The sequence below is a fragment of the Ambystoma mexicanum genome, chromosome 2q (assembly GCF_040938575.1).
Source record: "Ambystoma mexicanum isolate Mex_15411 chromosome 2q, UKY_AmexF1_1, whole genome shotgun sequence".
NCBI lineage: Eukaryota > Metazoa > Chordata > Amphibia > Caudata > Ambystomatidae > Ambystoma > Ambystoma mexicanum.
This window is the reverse complement of record NC_090924.1, coordinates 1,037,109,758-1,037,136,765: the sequence shown is the minus strand read 5'-3', so window position 1 is coordinate 1,037,136,765 and position 27,008 is coordinate 1,037,109,758. Positions and strand designations below refer to the sequence as shown.

At 45.6% G+C, this 27,008-nt stretch overlaps 1 protein-coding gene and 1 long non-coding RNA gene across 2 annotated transcripts in view; one reads left to right on the top strand and one right to left on the bottom strand.

Moving 5' to 3' along the window:
• The window catches only part of OLAH (oleoyl-ACP hydrolase), a 545,979-nt gene extending 523,885 nt beyond the window's left edge, over nucleotides 1–22,094 (bottom strand). Inside the window, exon 1 of the mRNA XM_069648395.1 lies at nucleotides 21,967–22,094. Within this exon, the coding sequence (XP_069504496.1) occupies nucleotides 21,967–22,057 (91 nt within the window). The 5' untranslated portion in view covers nucleotides 22,058–22,094. The remainder of the gene's footprint in view (nucleotides 1–21,966) is intronic.
• The window catches only part of LOC138569934 (uncharacterized), a 202,999-nt gene continuing 198,085 nt past the window's right edge, over nucleotides 22,095–27,008 (top strand). Inside the window, exon 1 of the long non-coding RNA XR_011303355.1 lies at nucleotides 22,095–22,283. This is a non-coding gene — a long non-coding RNA (uncharacterized lncRNA). The remainder of the gene's footprint in view (nucleotides 22,284–27,008) is intronic.

Sequence of the window (27,008 nt, the reverse complement as noted above, 5' to 3'; positions counted from 1 at the left end):
ACAGCCTTGCTACAGGAAACACACCTCACCAGGGAGAGGTTGGAGGTAGTCAGGAGAAAATGGAGGGGTAAAGTTATAGGTGCCATATATTCGGCATATGCAAGAGGGGTGATCACTTGGGTGGCACCGCACGTGTCGTTCCAGCTGCTTAGTACGACAATAGACCCAGTGGGCAGAATGGTGGCGGGCCTCCTAGAGAACAGAGGTGAACATTCTAAATTTGTACGCCCCCAATTTTGATACAGCAGCGTACTTTAGATCCCTGTATAGTAAAATTAGCCCCCTAGTGGGTGGCGCGATGGTGTGGGGAGGGGACTTTAATTGTACCCTGATCCCCAGGTTAGACAGGTCGGATGAAAAAAAAATAAATAAATAAAAATAAAAATCAACAAAACCGGCACCAGCAGCGAAAGCGCTGAGGGCATTGTTGACGGACCTCGGTCTGGTGGACGTGTGGAGACGGCAGCACCCAGGGGATAGGCAATACTTGAACTATGCAGCACCGCATGACCTGCACACGAGGCTGGACTATGTGTTCGCCAGAGCAGATATTATTGGAGAATTGGTGGGCGCGGAATATAAAGCCCGGGTATTATCCGACCATTCGCCCTTGGTAGTGGAGTGGTTACACCAATCCCCCAGAGCGCGAATCCCGACATGGAGGCTCAGAACTGAGGCGTTACAGGATGCGGGATTCCGAGAAGATTTGAGGGAGGCCATTGAGGAATACTTTGAAATTAATGTGGGCAGTGTACGCTCCGTGGGAACGGTATGGGAGGCATTTAAGGTGGTGGTACGAGGGGTAGCTATCTCTAAATCCAAAGGGCTCCAAGGGGGTATTGAATGGGAACTACAGGAAACAGAAATAGAGCTAGAGCGCCTAATACAAAGTGAGGGGACCACCCGAGAGAATAAAGTCAAGAAAGGATTTACAGATGACTTGCAGCGAACTCTGACTATGTAAACTAAATTATAAGAAATATACAGAGAGGCTACATGCAGGGGGGATAAGCCAGGTAGATTGCTGGCCTGGCTATACAAAAATGAGACCCCCCCCGCCCGGTGATCAGAGAGGTTAGGAATGCGGAAGGTCAAACCTGTAATACCCAGGAAGGGGTAAACAAGGAGTTTCTCAAGCATTATAGATGTTTATATGGGGACACAGGAGAGGATATGAGACACGTAATACTGGAAACGATAGAGGATATAGGGCTGCCCACCTTAGATGACCAAGAACGTGCAGATCTTGACGCCCCCCATTACCTCAGATGAACTGGAGGAGGTGATCCAACACCTGCCCACATGTAAAGCGCATGGTCAGATGGACTACCTAGTGAGTTTTACAAAACGTATAAGAGGGAGCTGCTCCAGCCGCTATTGGCTATGTTGAATGAAGCATATGAGCAGGGGGAGCGGCCGGCGTCCTTCCGTGAGGCAGTGATCATTCCGCTCTTGAAACCAGGTAAGCCTGAAGTGGAATGTGGGTCCTATAGGCCCTTGTCCATGCTCAACCAGGACAGCAAAATACTCACGGCAGTGCTGGCCAACAGGCTAAAGAGGTTAATTAGCAAGTTGATACACACAGACCAGACAGGCTATGTCCCCGGTAGAAATATCACTGACAACCATAGGAGGCTGCACCATATCATTGCCCAAACCGAGGGAGACTCGGGTGAGCTGGCTATCGTGTCACTGGACGCGGTTAAAGCCTTGGACTCTGTGTGGTGGCCATGATTTAAAGCGACCCTGAAAGGATATGGAATGGGACCAGGATATATCAGATGGGTCCAGTTGTTATACAGCTCCCCGGTTGCGAGAGTGAAAACAGGTACCATAATTTCAGACAAATGGCAGCTCAGTAGGGGGACCAGACAGGGTTATCCCTGGTCACCCATGTTATATATCCTGGCATTAGAGCCACTGGCAATATACCTGCGGCAACAATACGGGGAGGTGGGGATCCGTACGATTGGGGGCACACACCTGATATCACTATACACAGAGGATATGCTCCTTTATCTGCGATACCCGGAGGAGATCCTGCAATATGTGCTGGAGGTGATGGATCGTTATGCCGCCCTCTCGGGCATATCGGTGAACCCCGGGAAGTCCAGCTTGTTCCCCTTGCGAAGGTATAAGAGCACCCCACTGGAGAGGCTACCCATTCTGCAGATACCCTGGCGAACTGTGACATTCAGGTATTTGGGCGTAAACATTTATCATAGGATAGAGACAGAGCACAAACATAACACAGAGAAAGCAATTGAGGGAATTAAGAATAGCATGGTGTTCTGGTCTATATTGCCCCTAGCCATGATGGGGAGAGCAGCTCTACTCAAAATGGTGGTCTTGCCCAGGCTTTTGCATTTTTTTGTCAATGTCCCGTACTTCATCCCCAGACGTTTTTTTAAAAAACTACATAGCATGTGCAGGGGCTTCATATGGGGCAACTCCAGGAATAGGGTGGCCCTGTGGAAGCTGCAGAACACATGTGAGAAGGGGGGCATAAATTTGCTGAACTTTGAGCTGTACTACTTGGCGGGACAGCTGTTGTATGTGGCTAAGTGGTTGTCTGCAGAAGACTCGGCAGAAGCTAGGCTCCTGCGGGATGCCTCTGCTCCATACCTTTTGAGAGAGACAGTGTGGCTGCACAAATCTCAATTGGCGGGGATGGGGAGACTACTGAAGTTGGGCTGGGAAGTTTGGCACAGAGCATGGAGAACGGTGGGTGACTCAGACCCACTCTCCCAGCAGTTCCCGCTGGTGGTGCTATGCGGGGATGACCCCCAACTGTTCAAAGCGGTCCGTAGATGCTGGGAGCCGTTGGGCTTGGCCACCCTTGGTGATATATGGCAGGAAGGGGAGGCACTGGAATATCTGAGGCTCCAAGAAGAGACAGGGGTGCATGCAGGTCAATATATTACTTATATCAGGCTCATGAAACGGGTGAGGGAAAGGCGGCCTGAGACGGTGTTGGGGGAGGAGCCTGATGTCACCCTAGAAACGATGTACGATGTCTCAGAAGGGGGGCATGAGATAGCCAGGATATACAAGCTCCTGAGGGCAAGGGTAGAGAAGGAGCTGCTCCAACTCAGACATGACTGGGAGGATGAGATGAGAGAACCTATGACGGAGGGACAGTGGGATAGAGTTCAGAGGTACCATAAAAAAGTGTCTCGAAATGCAAGACTCCAGCAGATCCAGCTGTATGTCACCCACAGGGCTTACTTGACCCCTGGAAGAATTGCAGGGTTTGGAGGCTCAGCCATACAGAAATGTCCCAGGTGCAGGGAGGAGAATGCGGGGCTGTTGCATATGTTCTGGGCCTGCCCTGAGGTACGGAGATTCTGGGAAGAAATAAGTATGAAAATGGTCAGTAGGGGAGTGAAGCTTGATGTTGGATCTGCTTGGACATGCATTCTAGGGAGTTTCCCCAGGCCACGTACTTCAAAGCACATTAGTAAAATGAAGGACCTGGCTTATATCTTGGCCAAGCATAGAATTGCTATGTGCTGGAAAGCAGCCCACAGGCCTAGGATGGAGATATGGTGGGTGGACCTCTTGAAATGGGCGGATGCAGAAAATGCAGTATGGTTTGAAGCTGTCACCAGAGGGGGGAGAAGAGGAAGTCGGCCCCCTAATAGCCTGGAGGCAGCTCGTGACCTCAAAAAGTTGTAATGTTTGGTGTTTTGGTTATATAAAATAATAAAAAATGTTTAAAAAAAGAAAATCTATGGTAAGCACAACACGAAAATGCCCCCCCAGAGGACAGCAAGGTGGGGGTTGTGCCTGCAAGAATACCAGTTCAATATTGTCCATAAACCTTAGCAGAATAATCCAGCTGATAACTTGTCCCGACAACCCCTTCCAAATGCATTGTCTGCCAGGACGTCCAAGGCTGATCAATACATAATTTATGTACTACACCATGCACTTTCCGGAGCACTATCAATGGACGCGTTTATAGCAGAAATGCTGCAGGATAAATTGATTTCAGACATAAAACAACAGATGTCAAATAGGTGGCGTCTTACACCTGAGTCTAGGGAGGTGTTATCTGCGGAAGAGGGTACAGTGATTCAAAATGTTGCTCTCGTGCAGGATGAACTATCCATATCTCTACGAGGAATGTTGCTGAAAGAAAACAGGATAGCTGTCCCCTCCGCTCAGAATTGGCACACAAGGGACATCAAAGGATAGTATTGACAGAACGTCTACTGAGACAAACGTTGTGGTTCTGCAAAATGGATGCTCGTATAGAGGAACACCTGGATAAGTGTACCATCTGTAAATCAGTTGCTCCTCACACCTTTCCTGTGCCATAAAATATTACCATGCTCCCTTCCACGGCCTGGTAACAGGTGGCTGTGGACCCGTTTGGCCAACGGCAAACACATACTGGTGGCCAGGCATGAAATGTCAGGGTATCCGCAGATACACATGATATAGTCAACGAGGGCGCAAGCAGTTATACCCTCGTTAGACAGGGCCTCCATTCAGTGGCCAGGACTTTGTGCTAATTTCAGAATATCTGGGCTTCACCATTAGAAAATCATCCCACTGTGCCCATAAGCCAATGGCACAGTGGAAAGGTTTATGGCAAATATAGAGAGGCGGTTTCAGGTATGTCATGTCACCAAAGGCTCATTCATACAAGCACTACGTCACTCCTCAGAGGCTACAGAAACACCCTGCATAGCACCACAGGTTTTTAACATGTGGTAATATCACATAGAACCGTTTATCCTTCATAACTGTTCAGAGACATTCATACAAGATTACCCCATCTGTCGCCTGAGGGTTTGGTCGATAACAGGACCAGTCGATTACAGTAAACGGATGAAAATAAGCTAATTGTGAGAGGGAGTCTGTGATGCAGCCTGGGGATTGTGTAATCGTAGGACAAACACAAATTAACATGGAGATGCCTGCATTCAGCTCCACTCCTTTGACTGTAACCGAGGTGAACTGTTCAATGGTGTGGGCTGAACAACATGGACACACCGAAACTTCTCCAAAGGGTTATATCTACCCATTCTGTGACAGAGGAGAAGAAACATCACAGGAGTCCACATTGGAGGTCAATGACTGATGCAGACATTGATACTAATGAAAGAAACACATTGTATTCAAGAAGAAGTAAATTGCATAGAACTGTGCGAAAACCCATTTGGTGGATTAAGAAAATGGGAAAAATGTAGATTTGCAGTTTTTCATTCAAGTAAGGGGGAGATGTATCATCCTCTCCTTTGTCTATAACCACGGGCAGGGGCTCAATAATGTGATGTCCAAGGAAGGGGAGGGGTATGGCACAGAAGAGAAGGAGAAGACCCATGAAAGTCCCTCAGTGTATGCGTCCGTTATTGAAAGAATAGGATCCCAAGATCCGGCCAACTGGTTTATTTTCGTTTTTGGCAGGAATAAAACTTCTATTCACATCATGTACTATACATAATTAATCATGTACTATACATAATTATTTGCGATGCCTAAGTGGAGGTAACTCACATGTAAACCCCAGAGATAGATTAAAGACACCTCGAGTTGGACCATGTCCAGTGTGAAATGCTCAAACCCTCCTGACGTTTTTCCTGGCATCAGAGTTCATTCTAGTACTTTTCACTATAGTGAGGAAATAAAGTTTCAAATACTGTACTAGAATACAGAATGATACGAGATGAAAGTCAAAACTTGTAAAAATACCTCGCCCCATAAGCAGAACAACTTGAAAGCTTTGCTGAAAGATTGGTTTCTGCATTTATTTTTTAATACCATTACTGTGTCCTTCGTTCCCTTTTAGGTCTCTCCCCCTCCAGACTATTAGGCTGTTTGGGACTGTCAGTATTGAGGGCACGAGATCATTTTTATAAACAGTCTGAAAAGAAGGAATCGGCTAGCTAGTCTGTGCAGGGGTAAACTGGACTTTGACACAAGAGTTGCTTGTTTAAAACTGATGCATACCATTTTAGTTATTCTCCCCTCTCTCTCACTATCCAAGACATGTGGGGGACGACTCCTGGTCACACTTGTACATGTTGGGGGAGGGGGGGTGGAACAAGGGAATGCTCATCTGGGGCTTAACACTGCTAGCAGTTCAGCTATGATGGCTTCTCTCCTGCCTTCCCCAGACAGGAAGGCATGGGCCAGCTCAAGGTAAATGATGTTATCAGCCCCAGAAAGATGAAATGCTTCGTCATCTCATCCAAAATGCATACCTGTGACCTATAGGTTGCAGCCAGATCTCTGTAGCAGATTCAACAAGCAACAAAAGGTACTTACCGATTATACATAAATGTTGCATTCTGTTGTTTTATCTACTTTCGGATAGGTGAAGAAATAACCGTTTGAAAATGGAGCAAAATCAAAACAATAAGGATGTAAGGGTTTCATTTTATCATAACCCCCATAACTACTCCGGACAGGCTTCCATACCTTAATTTTTATCCCACCTATATCATTAGAGAAAGTGACTAGCCACATACAAGGGATTCTTTATCATATCACCAAAAGGAGGGCAAAAGATCTTCCAATAGACGATAAGGTGGAGGCAGGGTAGATTGCACTGCTAATCCCCCTTCCCCACAGATTCCCCTAGTGGCATAATGGTGGGAAAAGAGCAATGGATACTGGGCATTCGTAGTCATTGGGAAGGCAGTGGAATAGTCACCATAGGGTACCTGCTTCTGGACGATAAATTAACAGACACTGCGGGAACAGACTGTCATACACAAGGGACAATATCGGTTGCACGTACACTTAAACAAAGATGCACAGAGCTTTGGGAGAAAATTGAAGGGAACAATGCATTAGAAACAATGTACGATATGTTGGAAGGGGAACACATAGGGTCTAAGCTTTACGAGTTGCTCCCATCTGACACAGTACTTCAGAGTGCAGCATAAATGGGAAACAGACTTAGAGCCTTTCACAGACACAGAATGGTCAAGAATAGTAAGGTACCCTAAGCAAGTCGCTAGAAATGCCAAACTAAAACTCACACAGCTGTATACAGTGCTTAGTGCATACTCAACACCCCGTAAGACCTCTTGGTTTAAAGAGGAAAGATGGGCAAAACTAGAAATCTGTAGAGGGTCCCAAGGTGGAAGGATTTGCAAAGATGGGTAATAGCAGAGACGACAGTCTAGCACAGAGCAGTTTATCGTGGACTTGGAGAACCAAGTGAGGATGTCATGTCCTGGAATGTGCCAACATAGACACTGATTTCGCCTCCAAGTACTGCACTGGAAGTGCACGAATGACTCTGAATACAAATAATGCAATGTTGTATGAAAGGAGGGTCAGCACAAATGTGTATACAAATGAGAGGAGGGTTGAGACAGGACGGGATGGCAACGTTGGGATGTTTTGGGGCTGGGAGTAGAACCATGATGTGCCTAAATGACATGAACTATTTGTGTTACGAGTGATGTCTTATTTCTTTATGCATATGCTGTAATGTAAATGTCTTTAAACATTAAAAAGAATTTAAAAATAAATTTAAAAAGTGGAGCCAGGGTATTCCACACCTTAGCATCCTGCAAAGATAAAGCCCAGGCTCCCGACTTCCCAAGTTTAGGGACTGCAGAAGCCTGGCAGAGGCTGCACAAAAGTGATGGTCAGGCGCATCGACAAACAGGAAGATCCTTGGTGATAATAGGCCTTATGGACCAAACAGAGGGCTTTGAATTCAATGTCTGAGAAATGTGCTCATACCATTTCAGATGCAAAATAACCCTAGCTGCAGCATACTGGATGAACTGAAGTTTTGTTAAGGATTTTTCAGGAGACCCAGATAGACTGAATTACAATATTCTAACCAACTCGACACAAATGAGTTCATCAATTGCACCATTGCAGGAAACGCAAAGTAGCCTAGAAATCGTTTCAGACCTTTCAATTACTCGCGAGTTTGCTATCTGAGTGGACATGAAAGATCTAACTCCAACCAGATGCTTAGCTTACATACCGATTTGGAAGGAACTGGACAGGGACCGAATGAGGCTGGCCAATAGACATCTTGCCTGCTCTCTGGTGATAAGGACGTCACTGAATCAGCAGATAAGGTAGGTTCTACTTTGTTAGAGCAAATTAACATGTCTGTTTTCTGGACGTTTAACTCCAGGCAATTGGAGTCTGTCCTATTTTTCACTTGTACCATGCAACATTTACCTTTCTCCATGTCCGATTCCTCCAGGATACCCAAGCAAATAATTAGTTGGGTGTCATCAGCCTACATAAACTAATCCTGCCCAGTGAATTAGGTTAGCCAAAGATGATTTATACAGAGATTAAAAAGAAGTGGACTCAACGAAGAGACTTGAGGGACTCCACAGGAGATAGGTTTCTGAGAGGAGGAAAAAAAAAGACAGCAGACACCAATTGTGCTTGCTTTGTAAGGCAAGATTCCAGCTATCTCCAGGCACTGCCTCAAATTTTATGATCTACGGTGTCAAACGCTGCAGACAAATTCAAAAGTACCAAGACACCTGCAATTTTCTGTGGCCAGATAAGGGTTGTCGGTATGGGGCTATGCCAACCAATCTAATTCTGCAAGTCATCGAGAACAATTTTGCTACAAAACTCTTGGCCCTTTGTTGGTAAGGTGGCAGCCGCATCGCCCCCCTAGGTTCTTTAAAGTAAGGCGAGATGCCTTCAAGGCACTGTAATGAACCAGGGGGCGGGGGGTGTACTGTGAAATGGGCACTTTCCCATCCAGCAGGATCCCATGCTAACATCATCAATTATAGCATATTCATATGGTGTGGCCCAAGATGCGGGCGTCATCGCTATTTTGTGTAGATATTAATATTCCTATGTAGAAGAGAAGGCTTGTGCGGTAAGCACGCTAAAGGCAGCATTGCATGCACTATGCCCAAATCCACGAGGCAACGGAAATCTCCAGTCATGTCCGAGCTCCCATGAGGACAGTTTGCATCCCCACTCGCCACACTGTTTGTCCATTGTTCGTGTAAGTGTTGTGAAAATGCATCCGTCACCCAAGAGGAATGTGCCATACAAGGCTGCGATCATAGGCCGGTGCTTGGTGTGCATGTCATCTCACCTTGGCCAAAGCATGAGCCGGGCCCATCCCTGAGTGACCACGAGTTATAGCCCATATAACTGACTAAATCCCAAGATCCCCAAATTCCATGACACCAGGTCCCCTTTGACCACCAAACCCAAAGTAACAAGCCTTGAAATGTTCAAAGGGGATGGACAGGGTGTATCGTTGAAGCGCCAATCATGTGATTTGTATTGGGAGGTGCTGGGAAGGATACATTATAGTTCAAAACGAGGGTGGAGACCTTGGAGCCGGATGGCGCGGAGGGATTGAGTGAAATGTGTGTGTGTGAAGGTAAGAGTGCCCTGGAACCTCCTGTGTGCCCATTTTGAAGCTTGCCACGTGTACAGTATGAGTGATAAACAAGCTGTATAGTAGGAGTATAGTTAATTTGTTTTCTGACCTTCCACGTGAGAAGATGAGGTATCAAGTAATATTGTCCCATATAGAATGTCACCATACTTATAGTCGCCGGGGAAAACAGCATAGGCAACATTATACATGGGGACAATACATGGGGTAAATGAGAGCGGGGGGGTGCAGTGGCGTCCTCCGCATGTTCCTTATGATAATGTCTCTGCAAAATAACGGTATGCTGGAACATTAGCATATGGACCTGAAGATTAGCCCTGCATCGTCGGGACCAATAAACTGCCATCCCAAATGGATAAAGGCAGCACCTGTATAGGGTCCATCCAATCAGCCGCGCAGGTATTTACTATATGTATTGCGTCACTTAGGACAATGTTTTCTTTAGACGTTTCTGCTTGTACCCTTTTTTGGCAGAACGTTCTTGGTAGCAGAGTTCTCATCTGTGCATGAGATTAAACTGGTTATCCTTACAAGATAGAGTTGGGTCTTTCTTCCCTAGTGGGTTATATTCTCTCTGGTGTGAGCGTTCAGGGGCTTACTTTCACCTTCCCCTCCTTCTGCCCCCAACTTTACCACACATAAGCCGTTACATTTGCTATATTTGGAGAATGCTCTTGAACTTGCACAATCCAGATGTAGTTTTATCGTAATTCATAATCAGGGCCTGCTTAGACAATCCACAATCAGACAATATTCCGTGGTTACAACATATTAAATGACAATATCAAGCCATTTATTCCCCGGTTGCATCTTTTTGTCAGGACTCGGTTTTAAAATGGCGTTTGTGTTCGCCTCTGTAACTCCAACCCAAGTCGAGCCCTTTGTTCCACTTTTTGACGGGCTTCTCCACAGAAGCCTCCAAAAGTGGTGCCACCCTGTCTGGGTCTACAGGATGTGTGGGAGGGGGGGGGGTTTAAGGCACCCTGGACTGAGTTGCCTCTGCAACTCAAGTCACACTCTTGTAGCATGTTTGAGTGACAGCTAGGACTGATGAATGGGGGTTTTCTGCATAAAAGCAGGGCTTTGGGGACTGGAACTTCAGACGTCGCAACAGGACCAAAGAATCCAAAGAGGGAGAAGCTGAGCCGATCTGCAACGACAACACCACCGGTGGAGCCCTGCCGAACCGCTTCACCACTTCTTCCAACAACAGAGGAGATCTTTATCCAGGAGAGTCTTCTTCCTTTGACTGGTGGGGATAACCAGTTTGCCCGCCTTTTCGCCTCCCCGGATCATCTCGTGGCCGCCTTGCCTGTGACAAGCACCCCGGCAACCGGGGTACCATGTTTTACCACTACCGCGAATAAAAGGGTAGTACGTTTTAACCGGAGAACTCAGCGGCTGGTTTCTTCCCTGGCAGTGCAACGACCTTCAGCTTTCCTCCACATCGAGATATTCTTTTCCTCTGGACGACGCCGCAACTTGCACCTGCTGCCAGGAACAACTGCCGCCGCTGGAGGATTCTCTCCACTTTCAAGGTACTGTGTCCGCCTGGCCTCCCTCGCAACGGTCTGTGTGGGGTGTCTCTTAAATCCTCAACTTACCACTTGGGTTGGCCCCAAGCTGGCTAACTGAACTTTTCTGAGCTGAACTAATTCCTTTTTGAACTTCCTGCAAGACTTTTCAAGCCCTTTAAACTGTGTGATCTTGGGCGCATTGGTGTTCTGCTCTCTCCATGAGGGAGCCTGGCCTCTGAACTTTTTGCTCACAAGTAGACTTTGACTTTCCTGCCTTGCTGGGTGCTTCTAAAGTATTGTGTTGTGTGCTTTTCCTAATTTCTGCCTTTTTTCTCCCTTTTTTGATAAGTTATTGGAGTGCCATCTTTAGTTAAGCGCTCACCTCTGTCTGGAATAAGACTTGTCTAATAAGGAATGTATATATATATTAATAGTGACTGTTTTGAATTTGCTTACAATAATAGTGCTGGAGTGTTTCTGAAAGTGTGTCTTTAAATAAATAATTATATACTTTGATACCAAAGCTCTGGTCAGTGTTTGCTTGTGCTACTGTATTTTGATACCTATCTTGTATACTCTAGATACTGTCTAACTCTTCTTGAGAGAAGTCTGGCTGCTCAGCCACAGCTACCAGGTAAATCTGGGTGGTACGGACTGCTACCAATTGGGTTTACTGCCAACACCTGTAGTCTTAAGCCTTTTGCAGTGGTCCCTACGGGAACTGCACAGGTTTCTGCCTAACACTCCCCCCTATTAATTAAAGTGAAGTTAGAGAAACCCACTTATGCCTTTATTACTAATGCCAATGTAGGCATGCTGCTATCCATATTGGACTTATTCACTTCTTTAAGATTCCCACTACTTACAATGCCATTCCTGATCTCATCAATTTTAGTAACGAAGAATGTAGAGAGCTTGTCACATAAATATTGCGAAGCGACTGTCTGCGCATTACTATCAGGTTTAGTCAATTTATGAATGACCTCAAATACTTTTTTTGGAGTATATCCTGCAGCTTGGATTGAAACCTCACAATATAAGGATTTAGCCGTTTTTAATGCCTTCTTGTAGGCCGCACGTTGCCGTTTGTATGCTTCACAAAGATGAGCCTCGTAGCCTCTCTGCCTACTTAGTTTCCAAGTGCAATGCCCGAAGCTCTGGCGTATACCAGGTGGCACATTGAGATGGCGCCTTAGGCATAAATTTTAATAGGGCCAGTTCATCTGCTACTGACTCCAAACAGTTGACCAATTCAGCTATATCCCGTGAAGGAAGACCTGGCACATGCGTTACGTTAGCCTGTTGCTGAGTAAGTTTGATAAAAACCGTGGCTGGATCAACTTTCGCCCAGTTACACCCCCAATACAGGATAATTAGGTTGAGGAGGCCGTTTAGAAACTCCTCCTGTTTTAATTACAAACGCCACAATGTGATGATCCATCCACATCAGAGGATGGCACAGGAACACCTCTACTAAAACCGGAGATGCGAATAGCAGGCCCAAGGTCTGGCCTTTAATGTGTGTAGGACCCACCACGTGCTTTAACAATTGCAGTTGTTTCATGGCTCTAATAAGTGTGTGTGAGCAGATTCTGTATCTTCCCATAAGTTAAAATCTCCAAGTATAATCAAATTTCTATATTGAATCGATAATTTTGATGCATCATTCAGGAAGGTGCAACAAATTAGTATCATTTGCAGGTAGCCAACACTACCTTACATCTGTAGACTTGATTATTTCCAACAGACTTGTCACTGCCTCAAGTGTATATAATTTAAATAAGCTTTCACCCAATTCCTGCATGCAAGTGTATTTTTATTACAAAATCATTAATTCCTCATGATAAATTTCCCTTTACAGTATACATCGAAATGGTCTTCTTAACTTATCTCTACCTCTCGCTATTTTGTAATTATATACATGAATAGGACTATGCACACCCTTAGTATTGATTATGCTTTTCTGGGTCTGATTAAATCTGATCTTGCGAGTCCGTGTAAAATCAAGTTTTAGTTTGTCAATACGACAGCATTAGGATCTGAATATACATCTAAAAATACTTAAAATATTGATTTAACACAATATGCTCTGCTGTGTATCTGTCCATCTGAAATGGTTGCCACTTGCATTTATTTTAGTTTTAACTATTTTATCCACGCTAGCATGTACAATGCTTTGAATTATTCACTTCAATAACAGCATGAAAAAATACTGAGGCGTTTTCTCCAGTGAAGCTACATTTATATTTTCAGAACCACTAATGAATCTCTAATCAATCGTGTTACTAGTATGCGAGTTTAAGCAGGTATTTTGACCATGTCACCTTTACTAAGGACATTTAGCAATCTGAGATTTTTAGATTCCAAGATCTATCGCCATACATATCATTTTCTGTCATATGCTTGTTGCCGTGGACTTGGAGAATATCTGGTATTCCCTAAAATGTATTGAAAGCCTTGTGATCTAGATTGCCGTCTATTGACAGTGGACACTTCGCATTGGTCGCCTGCTACAATAATTGTCACATTTCCACATCAATAGCTCCTAGTTGCTTGAAGTCTAGATGTCAGCGACTCCTCAAGCGGATCTTACTATTAATAATTAGCAAATGCCTATTATTCAAACCAGTAAGACACTACTATCAATATGTTAAGGCTCTTTCCATTAAGTGCAACCATACACATATAACTATTATGAACACTAATTAGCAAGCCCCCTTTTGGTCTACCTTTTTTACTTTTACGCGCAGGTTTGTTTATAGTATACCTCCCTTCAAAATAAATGTCACCATTCTCAAGCTCTCCTGCAGTAGGAGTATATCCAGCCACATCAGGAGATCATAAAATGATCCACCTTTGATGAGATACAAATGCTCTGTCGTGTTCCAGGCTAACATCTTGACAGGAAACGTTTGCTAGTGTAGAACAAGCAAACTTTGATGCAACGATCCTGACAACAAGTTATTAGGACTATTTCTTCCATTCAACTCTCATCATACTATTTTCCCCCTCGTAACAAGTGTCATTGTGCGTTTTTCATTTTTTGCAGCAAATAATGTATGGCAAGTTGTAAATTGCTCATACTGTAAAACTCTGAAAAGTATAGCGCAGCATATTTAAGGAAAGATTTTAACAAAAGGTGAACAAATGAGGAGCTACTATTGGTATTTTTTTAATTGCACCACTATCTCAATATCGGAACTATGGATGACTAGTACATGTGGAAGAGGAGGATACATTGTGATTCTCCTGAAGATATATTTGTGAGTCTCATTAGTTTTCTTTTGGTCTTCATTATCACATTCAAACGAACATCACCTGCAAAACATAATGTTCTTGTACTGCATAAATTTTACTGAAATTAACTCTTGTAGGGCTTGTATTAAAATATTCACATTTTTCGATGTCTCTTCTTGCATTATATAATCATATTGTGCCGTATCTGCGTCAACAAAGTCAATTGATGAATTTTTTTAGATCTTTGCCCATGAGAACACCACATTTATCAAATCTTGGGAGTAGATCGTTATATTAGCTGTAGTCCAAATTTTCTTTTTGGCTTTTTTAAAGGCCCTTTTCCTATGGTCAGCCTGCAGGAAACTTTTTGCATTTCTATTAACATACTGCGAACAGAACCTACAGCAAGTGGAATCATGTTGTGTTGGCACCTCTGAAGTAGACATGGTTTTCATATTTGAAATATGTCACCTCCCCTCTACAGATTTGCAGCCTAGGTGCGAGCTTGGAGTGATTCCCAAATTCATTACTTATTTATTTATTGTAATGTGATATAGTTTTAAGAAAATTAAAATAAGATATGAGTTACAATACTTACTTAGAAATCAGTACATCAATTGATCGATTCATTACTTAAAGCTCGCAGTGTAAATCATTAGTGGTATATTGTGAGTGTCTAGCAAACTTTTTGATTTTAAATTTGTCCTCAAATAATTAACTCAGATGAATTTAAAAGAACTTTGTTATTTGGTTCAGCTTGAAAGGAGGGGTGCACCTTTGCTGTATAGATCTTTAAACAGTGCCTGCACCCTGCCACAAATTACAGAAAACCTGTTACAATTGAATCAATTCTAAAGACACACAGCAATGTTTAATGTAATGCTCTCACAGCACTAAATAAACACTAGCCCCTTTAAGATAAAGGCCTCATTACGAGTATGGTGGTAGGTGGTACAATTGGCGGTAACTCTTATTGCCAATTTTACCACTATGCCAAATTATGAACTCGGGCCTGGAGTAGAGGATTTACTTTCAGGTAAATCCTGGAGGTAAATTCTGCCACTCACTGCCAAAATTGTCTGCAGAATTATTGCAGCGTAAATTCCGTCAAAAAAGCCGAATTGAGTCCCATGAGCTCAAAATAAATAGGAATTACACCGCCAACGCCACTTGTAATCCGGCGGTAATTCCACCAGACCAGGTGGCGGTAACGGTAATTCAGTTGGGCGTAATGAGGCTCTAGGTTTCCAGGATGATTCTCTGGAAGCAGGATACTTAGCAGCTATAATGCACCGAGTTTTGGTAGCGCCAGTACCTGTCAGGTGGAAGGTCTGCCATAAAAATGGAAAGTCTGCCATACTTTTTAGCGAATCGTAACATCACCGCAGCGAATATTCTTTTGTTCGGATTGTGCCAGCACCTTTTAGCAGGTCTGTTTCTTTCATGGCACAGTATCCACATTTCTAGGAAGGTCTGTAATGCCCTTTTCATAGGAAAGTACCAGTACTTCTCAGCAACATTGCACATGTTGTAATGGCATAAAACAGGTATTGTCAAGATGGCTGCCATTGTTTTTAATACAGAATGTCCACTGCTTCTCGGTAGATTTATATTTTCAGAGGCGCAGTTTAGCACTGCAGAGACGAGATGCCATGTTTTGATGATATTAGATGAGAAATTCTAAGGAAATGTACCTTTTTTGATAGTTAATTCACTAATGTTACTGTCCTAATATATTGCAGAATGATGGAGGGCGCCAGATGTTATGCAGGACAACATTGGGTTAACACCAAGTGAAGAAAAAAGAAACCTGGTAAAAGTCAAAAGGTAAAAACTAACTTAGTGTGAAATTAAGGCCAACAATTACAGTAGAAAAAAACGTGGTCCTAATATGCTTTGTGTATATTTTTTTCTTTACTTTTCAAACAGTCCCTGAAGATGGTCATGATTGACCGAAATGCATTGGATATTATTTAGCTACAGGCCTATTTCTCAATTGTTTCAAGAATAAAGATCATCTTTTGTGAACATGTATGTACTATTTGAAGAATCATCATTTATATATATCTATGATAATTTGTGCATTATATAGTGAAGCAACAAACAAGTGGATTTCCACGCAGGTCCTTCCAGTTGTCTGGGATACCCAACCCAGACAAACATTTGACAAGTTTATCAAATCACCCCACAGTGCGAATGGGGCGAGATCTGGCGACAGGAACAAATAATTATAGTAGAACTACAGGAGTGGTTTACAAACTCGACATATATAAGCTGTGCCCGCTCAACCCCACTTAATGGACATCTGTGATAAAGCAAGTATAAGTGTTATGTGGCTGGGCTGGCATTTTGGTGCAGTAAGTCTAGCCATTTTCTACTATGGCATGACATTTTGTATTGGCACCTTCAATAAAGCAAGCATGATAAGTTATGTAGCTAGACTAGCTTTTTAGTAATGTAGCCAGGGAAGCCAATTATTTTACTGGGCATCGTTGACAAAGCAAGCATAAGTGTTATTATGAAGCTAAACTGGTGTTTTGGTGCAGCCAGTATGGATATATTTTCACACTGTGGCATGCATTTTGGTAAAACCAATGGGAGTATGTTGTGGGCGTACTGGTATATATTGCCAGAACCAGCATGGACATATTTTCTTATAGTAGCATTACAGGCATTGGCATTATGCACAAAGCAAACATGCGTATGTTCTTATACGGGAATACTGGCATATATTGGTGCAGCCAGTATGGCAATTATGGGCAAAGCTAGCGTGAAAATGTTTTTATGCTTGCACATGTTGTGGGCAAAGGCATCATGAAAATATGCTGGAGAAATGCTGCTGTGCACGATAGTAACTTGCACCTATTGGATTTTTGTTAATGAGTTACCTTACAAAACCAATTGCAAACTGTTAGCCTTTTTACCCAATTTCTAAAAGAAGTATGCTGTAAAAAGCACCATTTTAACTCATTATTTAAAAAATAATTGCAGGGGGTTGGGGAGAACCACCCCCACCTCACCATTAATTGGTTAGGGCTCCATCGCGACGCTTGGTCCCCAAGACATATTTGGGGGAAATATTTACACCCCTCCAGCCGCCACTGCTGCTTCTTATTGAGGCATTGTATATTTTTCTGGGCATCTGTGATAAAATAACCATGATAATTGTCATTGCTTCGACTGGCAATTTGGTGCAACCAGTCCAAGTATGTCTTACTGTGGCATGGCATGTTTTACTGTAATATGTTTATTACGTGTCTAGACTGGGCTACATTGTGCAGCCAGTTGGACATGATTTATTGTATTTATTTATTTTAATTTGTATCATGCACAGCGGCCCTGGGGCATTGCAGCGCTGTTACAGAAGGTTTTGCATGGTACATACACGAGTGAAGGTTTGGATAGGTACATACATGCGTGAGTCAGGAGACAATGCAGAAAAAGGGCAAGGATACATTATATACACACAGAGAGGATCAGTTTCCTGTGACAGTGCCAACATATTTCAGGTGCATAGTGCGAACATGGTTAGTTGAACAGAATGGTTTTTAGTAGTTTGTGGAAAACATTGTAGGATTCTTCATTTCTGAGTGCGGCAGGGAGTAAACTCCAGTTCTTAGGGGGTAGGTGTTGGAAGCTGGAGCCTCCTGCTTTTACCCTTTTGAAGAGTGGGATCTGGTTGGCGAGATGTGATCGGATGGGTCTGCATGATGGGTTGGGGGTGATCCTTTCTGAGAGGTAGAGAGGGGCGTTAAGTGACAGGCACTTGTGAGTGATGGCCATTATTTTAAAGAGGATGCGTTCTCCGATAGGTAGCCAGTGCGCGTCTTTCCTGGCCTGGGAGATGTGTTCCCTTTTGGGAATGCTCAATGCTGCTCTGCGGGCATTGTTCTGTGTTACTTGGAGCTTGTTGATGTTTTTGGCTGATGTGCCAAGGAAGAGTACATTGCAGAAGTCGAGCTTGGTGCCTACTGTGGCTCTAGCAATAGATGTGGTTTTTGACAGACAGGAAAGGCTTGACGGCATTGATTTTTATGGTGAGGGCAGTGGCACGGACCTGACGTGTCATGGTAACTGAGGAGTCAAAGTATACCCCTTTGGTTTTGACTGATGTTGACGCAGTAATGGTGGTATTGTCAATGTTAAATGTGTTGTATTAGGGGGGGGAAAGAGTTTCTTCAGTGTTTCTTTAGTGCCTACAAGGAGTATCTCTGTTTTCTCTCCATTAAGACAGAGGCCGTTGGCTGCCATCCATGTTTGGATGGCTGTGTAAATGTTGGTAAGAGCTGTGGCGTCTTGTTCGTAGATGCCAGTTAGGGGGAGAAGGACTTGGGTATCGTCGGCATAGTTTGTATATGCTATGTCACGTTGATCCAGATCGTTGAAAAGGGGGAGGGTGAATATGTTATAGAGGGTGTGTACAGTGCACGAACCTTGTGGAACTCCACAGTGTATGGTGGTAGGCGAGGCACAAGCAGAGTCTGAGAATACTCTCATGAGTCTAACTTTGAGGAATGACTCAGTCCAGGCTGTGGCTTGTGCGGAGAAGTGGGCAGCATTTATTAGTTGCTTACCGAGAATATCATGGTTGACAAAATCGAAAGCATCAGATTGATCTAGCAGAAGGAGAAGTGCCGGCTTGCCTTTGTCCATGATGTCGCCCAGTTGAATTTTAAGATCGAGGAGGGCGGATTCTGTTCCATGGCCCGGGCGAATACCCGATTGCCTTTTTCCTAGAAATTGCTGGATTTGCATGTATGCCACGCTGGATTTGCATGTATGCCACGCTGTCTAAAATTTTGAGCAAAAAAGGAACGGTGGTGATGGGCCTGTAGTTGTTGGCTCAGGGTCCAAGGAAGTTTTTTTTTGTTTTAGGAGTGGGCGAACCCACTCTTCTTTAAGGCTGTCAGGAACTGAGTTGGTTTTGAAGGATGCATTGATTAATGTTTTTAGAAAGGTGGCAAGGGTTTCTGCGCAGTCTTTGATTAGTTTGGCTGGGCAGGCATCACCTATGCAGTTTGATGGCTTAATTTTGGAGACAATGTCTAAGACTTCAGATTCAGTGACCTCCTGAATGAGAAGGAGGTTAAGTTGTTAGGAGTGCGTTCAGTATCAGAGTGAGGAGTTGGGGTGGTCTGTCAGGGTGGTCTGTCTGGAGAGGTTATTATAATGCGCTTCTATTTTGTTTTGCAGGAACTCAATTTTGTTTAGCAGAGCTGTCTGAACCCTGGTACATCAGGTTTTGTCTTTGACAATCTCATGAGTTTTGGTAGCTGGGGTGGATAGCTCTTTGAAAATGGCAAAGAGTTCCTTGGACTCGGAGGTGGCGTTGGCGATACGTTCGGTGTAGGAGGCCGATTTGGCTGTCATTATGAATTTCTTGTAATGAGTGGCTAGGGTCTTGTAGGAAGATAATGTGGATTCCTGTGGAGACGATAGCCACTTCCTTAGGGCTTTACGTTTTTGGTGCGCAGTTCTGCAGAGAACCAGGTATTACAGTGTTTAATTTTTTTTGCTTTTCTGCTTTATAAGGGTGCAATAGTGTTGACCGCTGCGGTCAGAATAGCATTATAGATGTCCGCCAGAACCGAAGGGACTGGGGACGTAGGGAGGTTGAGTGTTAGAGGGTGAAGGTGAGAGACGATACTTTCTTTGGTAAGGTTCTGTGCACTTCTGGCTAGTGCAGGTGAGATGGGGTGAGATTTTTAGGCGAGCTGGCACCTGTAGGTAGGAAAAAGTGTATACGGTGTTGGTCAGACCAAGGGGTAGCAATTTTGGAGCTGACGTCTTTACCACAGTTATGATCTACCAGCCAATCAAGGATGCGTCCTTTGCAATGGGTGGGAGTGATGATTAATTGTAGGAAGCTGAATTCCTGTAATGCCCGGGTCAAGGCTTTGGATGGTTTGTCTTTCAGTTCTTTAAGACCCAGATTGAAATCCCCTAGAATTGTTTTGGAGGGGGCATGGGATCAGCAAAGTAGGGCAAGAGGCAAAGCTTGTGATCCATTCAAATGCATTGTGGCATAGCATTTTAATGAAAGCATGAAAGCATTAATGTTCCTGGTCACTGTTGGTGACTTGTATGTATTGGAGTTACCCTACAAAACAAATGCAAAGTCCCTACCTTTTTTGCCAATTTTCCCCAAAAACTGTGCTGTATAATGCATTAAAAACATATATCTATATCTTTCTCCTAGTGCAGTGTACCCCTGCCGCAGCATGATCATCGTGTGCATTGCACAAGCGTGGTAGTCTAGGCCGGCTCAGAGTGTGGTGCGACCTGTGAGGTAATGCCAAGTTTGGGGCGCGGGGGACCTCAGCATTGCCCGAAGGGGGCACCCAAATGTTGTGTAATCACTGGTTGTGGAGGTGACTTCAATTGAAATAGATGCAAGACCCGGACAATAGGTTTCAGCTTTTGTTTTCCTTTACTCCGTTTACCGGCCGTCATTCACGCCTCTACGGCCCTTATTCCCTCAGCCTGTTTTCTTTCTTATGGCCTGAATAGGAGACCACAGGAATCAATGGGCCATGAATATAACTGGGAGGGGGCATCACTATTGTTTTCCAAATGCGTTTTGCATACTTCATAGAAAAACTAAAGTAAATTCCAAACTGAAAAATGCTGCTTGCATTCTCTAATGTGTGTGCCCCTTTCTGTTTTTAATCACAGTTTATATTTATAAAGATGTTATATGCTTGTCCAACGGGTTAATCACAAATAAATGTTGTGCTGACAGCAGTTTTTAGGAAATTAAACTGTGGGTCCATGGGTGCCAACTTTTGCTTTTCACTACAGGGGCAGAAAAACCACCACCTTCGTCCTGAATATAAGCAAGCGACCAGCCCAACCCATCCCATGGCCAAACACATTTTATACCACTTGTTTTTTCTATAAGGAATGGCAAAAAGTCAGACGATTTAACAACCAGTTCTGAATATATAACATCTCAGCAAGGGTCTCTCAACCTGCTGAGCTACCTTGGTAGCCTTTTCCTGTAGAGCGGGTCTATGGATCCCTTAATGTACTAAAAAACACTGAATTACCAACAGTATTTTGGGTGCACCGCTGCCATTGAAGTGATTTAAAGTGGAATTGATGTACAGTATGATGTTTGGAAAGAAGCAGCATGAAAGAAATTGCACCATTTTGTTTAAATATTATTTTCAACATTTCCTTTGAGTCCAACTGCCAGCTCCATCTCCTCGGAACTCCGCCCCTACTCCAGACTCCACATCCCCCTTTAAATGTTTGCCATTTCCAGCACTGAGGCAACTAAATGCAGAAACATGCGAACATGTCATGTGCAGAAAGGTCACGTGCACCAGCAACATAACTATGCAACGTAAACATTCTTTCAGCAGTTGCGGCTGTGCATATGTAATAATGGCTGTGAAAGCATTTATATGTAGGTTACTTTTGTATTTCAATGCAGATAAAACAGATTGTATTTGAAAGGTACTGGTGCAAATCAATGTTTTGAATAGTCAAAATATAAAACTCAAATGAAACATGAAGGTAAAAAGGGGGTATGCCAAAGAACTGTCTTTTCACATCTATCAACGATCCTGCCATGACTATTACATTGCTGGAACATTGTTTCTTGAAGCGCTTCAACGAAAGCAAACACAGTACGGGAGAGCGTCATTCGATATCATAGTCACACAACGCAGAAATTGTTGGAAAACTAAATAGGGCGCTCTCTTCAATAAACTTTTTTTCAGCAGAAAGCGTACAATTATGACTTCAGAAAAAGAAACCAAACCCACGCGCCCCACCGCAATCGGACTCACACCAACACTTGGACCTATGTCAATTGCACGTAAAGAAAAGCACCTGTTTCCGTCGCCCCCTGCGGAGTAGCAAACACGGCTTTGCACTGCAGTGTGCTATGAGTATCTCGCATCCCACACATTTTCCAGCCCATCCGAGAAAGGGACCCTACCGACGCTCCGCCTCCTCCTCCTCATCTGGTGAGTTGTACGTTACGTTCAGATGACGTACATCTGTGCTCTACGTTAACCTTTGAGCCTCTGCATGCGCTTTTCAGCACCCAATTGATAATTACCCCGGGTCAGGATTAGCTGGAAGGCAAAAACGTGTGTGAGCATTGTTGCTGAGAGATAAAACACGATGGCATCCCTCGACTATGGGTAGGAGCCAAAAATGATATGCTACACCTACCGCTGCATGCCATGCCAAACAATGAAGTCATAATTATTGAGAAAAAACGATGTCACTGCATGCCAAAATGTCATTAAAAAAAAAAACAATCTCCGATGTGTCGTTTTAAAATGGATACGAAAAATCCATATGGGGAGGTCAATCTGAGGAGTTTTTGGACTCTTGCATGCTTCCATAATCATTAGGCCACCACGTCATTGCAGCAAGATGGTTTTCGATTTCCTTGTGCACTGTATGCAGTAGGGGTAGGAGCCGAATGTGGCATGTGACACGTGCCAGTGACACGTGCACTGCAAAACTACTACAAGTGACCGGTGCCATGCCAAAAAACGAACCAGTGCACCACAGATGTATCCAAGAAAAGCACTATACATCACCAAACCAACACCAGACAGTAAATATCCCTAAAGACCCAAACTAATTAGCACCAAACTATAACTAACACCAACTGGAGTAAACAATAGCGTCCTACTGCTAACACCGGGACTCCAAACACCTAAAGCCTCCAAAGCCCACCCGGCTACCCCACCATACAGACAGCATCTCACTGCCCCCAAAATAACTAGACAGCCCCTCACTGCCTCCGAAATAACTAGGTCCTGTTTAGTTATTTTAGGGGCAGTGAGTTTTGTGTTCCAGCCCTCGTGCGCGCACGCCAAGGGCTGGCGGGGTTGTGCTAGGCCGCACGGCCTGTGGCGCAGCTCCAGCGGGAGCTTCAAGGAATCACACGCACACGTGTGGATGGTCTGCCCCGGAACTGCCTCCCGAGCACAGAGGCGGGGCTTTTATTAAGCACGCCCTGCGTCTCCGCGTAGCGGGACGCAGGGCGGAACATAACATTCCTCCTTTATTATAAAACAAACAAACATAACACTAACTTGCATCAACTGTGAGTTCAAACATCGGTTCACGCTCTTAACCAATAACTGCCCGGCCATTAGTGTCCGTGGTCCAGGTACATTACACTACCACACATAGTCATTTAACTTGGCCGGCGGTCTCGTGGCAGATCTCAGACCGTACCACCCTTCTCGAGGCCTGCACCCCACCGGCTCCTGATCTGGCTCACCTTCACTGGTCAGGTCCTCGAGGCCGGGGGCCTCCACCGGTTCCCAGGTTCCATCCACCGCTCCTGTCTCATCCGAGATGGACCTAGGCTCGTCTTCGCTGGGCTGAGCGTCCTCGTCTTCCAGGTGGCACTCACTGTCAATCCACAGGTTGCGAGGCACCGCCTCGAACCACGGCGAGTTCCTCGTCACTTGACGGTGTCCTTGGGTCACCATGGTTCCGTGCCGATCGCTGACGGTCCATGGCAGTTCCTCGTATCTGGTGCCGAGTTTTGATTTGGTGGGGTTTCGTAGCATGACGACTTGGTCCCCCACCTGATGATCGGACTGCCTCGCTCTCCTCTTGCCACTCATGTGGGCGTTGGCACTCCTTCTCCTCATTTCCGTGCGTCCTTCATTGACCTCGTCCGGGGTCCTGCTTGGATGGTGCGGAATCCAGGATAGGATGACGGTGCCAAACATGAGATCCGCCGGCGGTATGCCGGTTGTGCTGTGGGGGGTAACCCGATAGTTCCTGAGGAACCGGTAGAGGTCGAACTTCCATGGGCTGGCGTTCGCCTTGGATACCCTCAGCACCTTGTTAATGGTTCTCATGAAGCGTTCGGCATCCCCGTTGGCCTGAGGCCACCTCGGCATGATGTGGTGATACTTTATATTAAGGTCCTGCAAATAGATTTTGAATTCCTCCCCGGTGAACGGTGGCCCATTGTCACTTTTGATGGAGGTTGGTAGTCCGTGAGTTGCGAACATTTTTTCTATGGCTGGAATGAGCATTTCCGCTGCTGTGGATTTGACTATTTCAACTTCCGGATATCGGGAGTGGTCATCAACGGCTACCAAAAGGTGGAGGCCTTCCCGTAGCTCGTAGAAGTCAATGCTGATGGCCACCCACCACGAGCGGCCGCGTGCCGCCGATAGAATTGGTTCCGGTTCTGGCCGGGCCCCCGTTATCTGACAGGCTAGGCACGTACTGATGAGTGTCTCGACCCGTTCCTCGATCTGGGGAAACCATACCCTGTGCCGTATGCTGGCTTTTGTCCTCGCCAGCCCTTGGTGTCCTTCATGCGCAAGGGCCACTATCCTGTCTTGTATTCTGAGAGGGATTACGATGCGGTTACCCCTTAGTATCACTCCGCCTTCTGTGATTGACAAGTCTTGCCGGACGGTAAACATGCCGGACAGAAACCCTTTTGCTTCCGCTGTTCTGTTGTGTGTGTGTCTCATGAAGGTTTTCCAGTCCCCTGAGATTATGGCATCTTTCACTAGATTGCAACAGGGATCCTTGTTAGTTTCTGCCTCAATGTCTTCGATGCTCACCGTCTTGGGTCTCATTGCGCGAACCACTTGGCATATATGTTCCTCTGTCTCTTCGGCCACTTGGATCTCTTGTTGGGTTGCCGCTCGCAGATGCCTCGAGAGGAAGTCCGCGGGGTTTCCACTGCCTGGTTGGTAGATGAGATCAAAGTCGTATTGCTGGAGATGTAGTAGCCATTTGGTGATCCGTGCCGGAGGGTGTGACGACGTTCCCATGAAGATGGGTAGTAGGGGTTTGTGGTCGGTGACTGCTGTGAACCGCCGCCCATAAAGGTAAAGATGAAAGTGCCTGCACCCCCACAGTACGGTGATGGCCTCTTTCTCAATGTGGGAGTACCTCTGTTCGGTTTCCGTGAGGGCTCTCGAGGCGTAGGCTATCGGTCTTTTCTCCCCTTCTCTCGTCACCTGCATTAGGATGGCACCGAGCCCAACGGGGCTTGCATCCACGAACAGTTCTGTGGGCAGCTTGGTGTTGTAATACGTCATCTTGGTGTCGACGGACAGGGATTCTTTAATACTTTCAAACGAGTCTTGGCACTTCTGCCCCCAGTCCCACTTGACGTGTGCTTTTGTCAGTTCCCGTAGTGGCTCAGATCGGGTGGCCAGGTTTCGAATGAACCTCCCGCAGTAGGTTGCCATCCCTAGGAAACTGCGTACTTCTGTGCGGGTCATCGGTGGGCTTGCCGCCTGGATGTCTGCGACCTTCTGGGGATCAGGGGAGATGCCCGTGCTGCCAAACTTGTAACCAAAGAAGGTGATTTCCGATCTGAGGAACTCACACTTCTCCCTGTGTATGGTCAGTCCAGCCTCTTGTAGTCTGCCCAGTAGGGTATGAAGCCTCTTGAGGTGGTCCTTCTTGTCGGGGGCGTGAATCAGAATGTCGTCGCCCACGTTGAGGACCCCAGGGATGCCCCTGATGACCTCCTGGATAGTTTGCTGGAATACCTCAGCAGCGGACGAGATCCCGAAGCTCAGGCGTTTGTATCTCCTTAACACCAAATGCGTTGAGAATGTTGTGATGTAGCGCGAGTCTCTGTGGAGTTTGAGTTGATGATACCCCGCCTTCAAGTCACCTTTCGAGAATACACAAGACCCTGTGAGGTCCGCCACGATTTCGTCGATCGTTGGGGTGATGTGGCGTTCTCGTTTGATGGCAGTATTAGGTAGACGCATATCAATGCAGATCCGGACCTTTCCAGGTTGTTTAGGCTTTTGCGTGACGACCATCGGGGAGACCCATGGTGTGGGCCCTGTAACCGCCTCTATGATGCCAGCTTCCTCCAGAGCCTTGAGTTCCTGCTCCACTTGTTCTCTCATGTGGAAGGGTGTCCTCCGATGCCGTACGGCTTTCAGCTGTACTGTTTCGTCAATGTGCAGCCTGATGGTTTTGCCCTTCAAGCAGCCTATTCCATCTTGCAGCTTGGTGTATTGATTCAGCATTTTCTCCACCTCTTCGGCCTCATCGATATAGCAGATGAATTTGACCACCCCCAGATCTTCTGCTGCGTCCCCACTCAGGAGGCTTTCAATTCCTGCCTTCACGACATAGACTTTCGACCATAGTCTGTTTTCGCCGTGCTCCAGCATGGTGCGGAACCTGCCTACGACTGGTAGGGGCTTCCGGCTGCCGTATGCATACAACCGCGTGTCTGTGCTTTTCAGGACTGGTTGAGGCTTTAGAGTCTGGAATATGCTTGTGGGCATAACATTCACCGAAGCGCCGGTGTCAATGGTCATGAGAATGCGCTGGTCTTGGACGGTGACCATGCACTTGCGCCGTCGGACAGATTTTCTTTGTGTTTCTTGACCTTGGCTTAACGCGGACACCAGGTATATCTTTCTTCCTTTCCTCTCGTTGTCCTTGCCAGGATCCTGCTGCCCTATCGAGACATCATCCCCTTCTTCCTCCGTGGAAGAGTTGGCCACTGCGACCCTCCTTGCACTGGCTTGCTTCTTTTTCTTGGTCGCGTTATTTTCTGGAAGGTTCTGTGGGGGCTGCGTGGAGGCGCCTGATGATCTGCACACCTTTGCCGCAGGTGGTGCCTTGCGCAGGACAGTTGCGGCGGCCATGTCGTGGGCCACCACACCAGCCACACTCTGTGGGCCCAGGAATGCGCAGTTGCCACCTGTTTTGGCCATAGCTCCCACTGTATTCATCCCTCGAGGATTGTTTGTTGGTGATCTGTGCCACCATGGCTGTGTTGAGAGCAGGTTGCAATCTGTGCAGTGTGGCCTCCATGTTGGCCGCTCTGGTGTGGGCTAGTTCCCTTTGTCGTTCTAGTTCAAGGATCCGTTGCAGGGGGATGCCTCTCT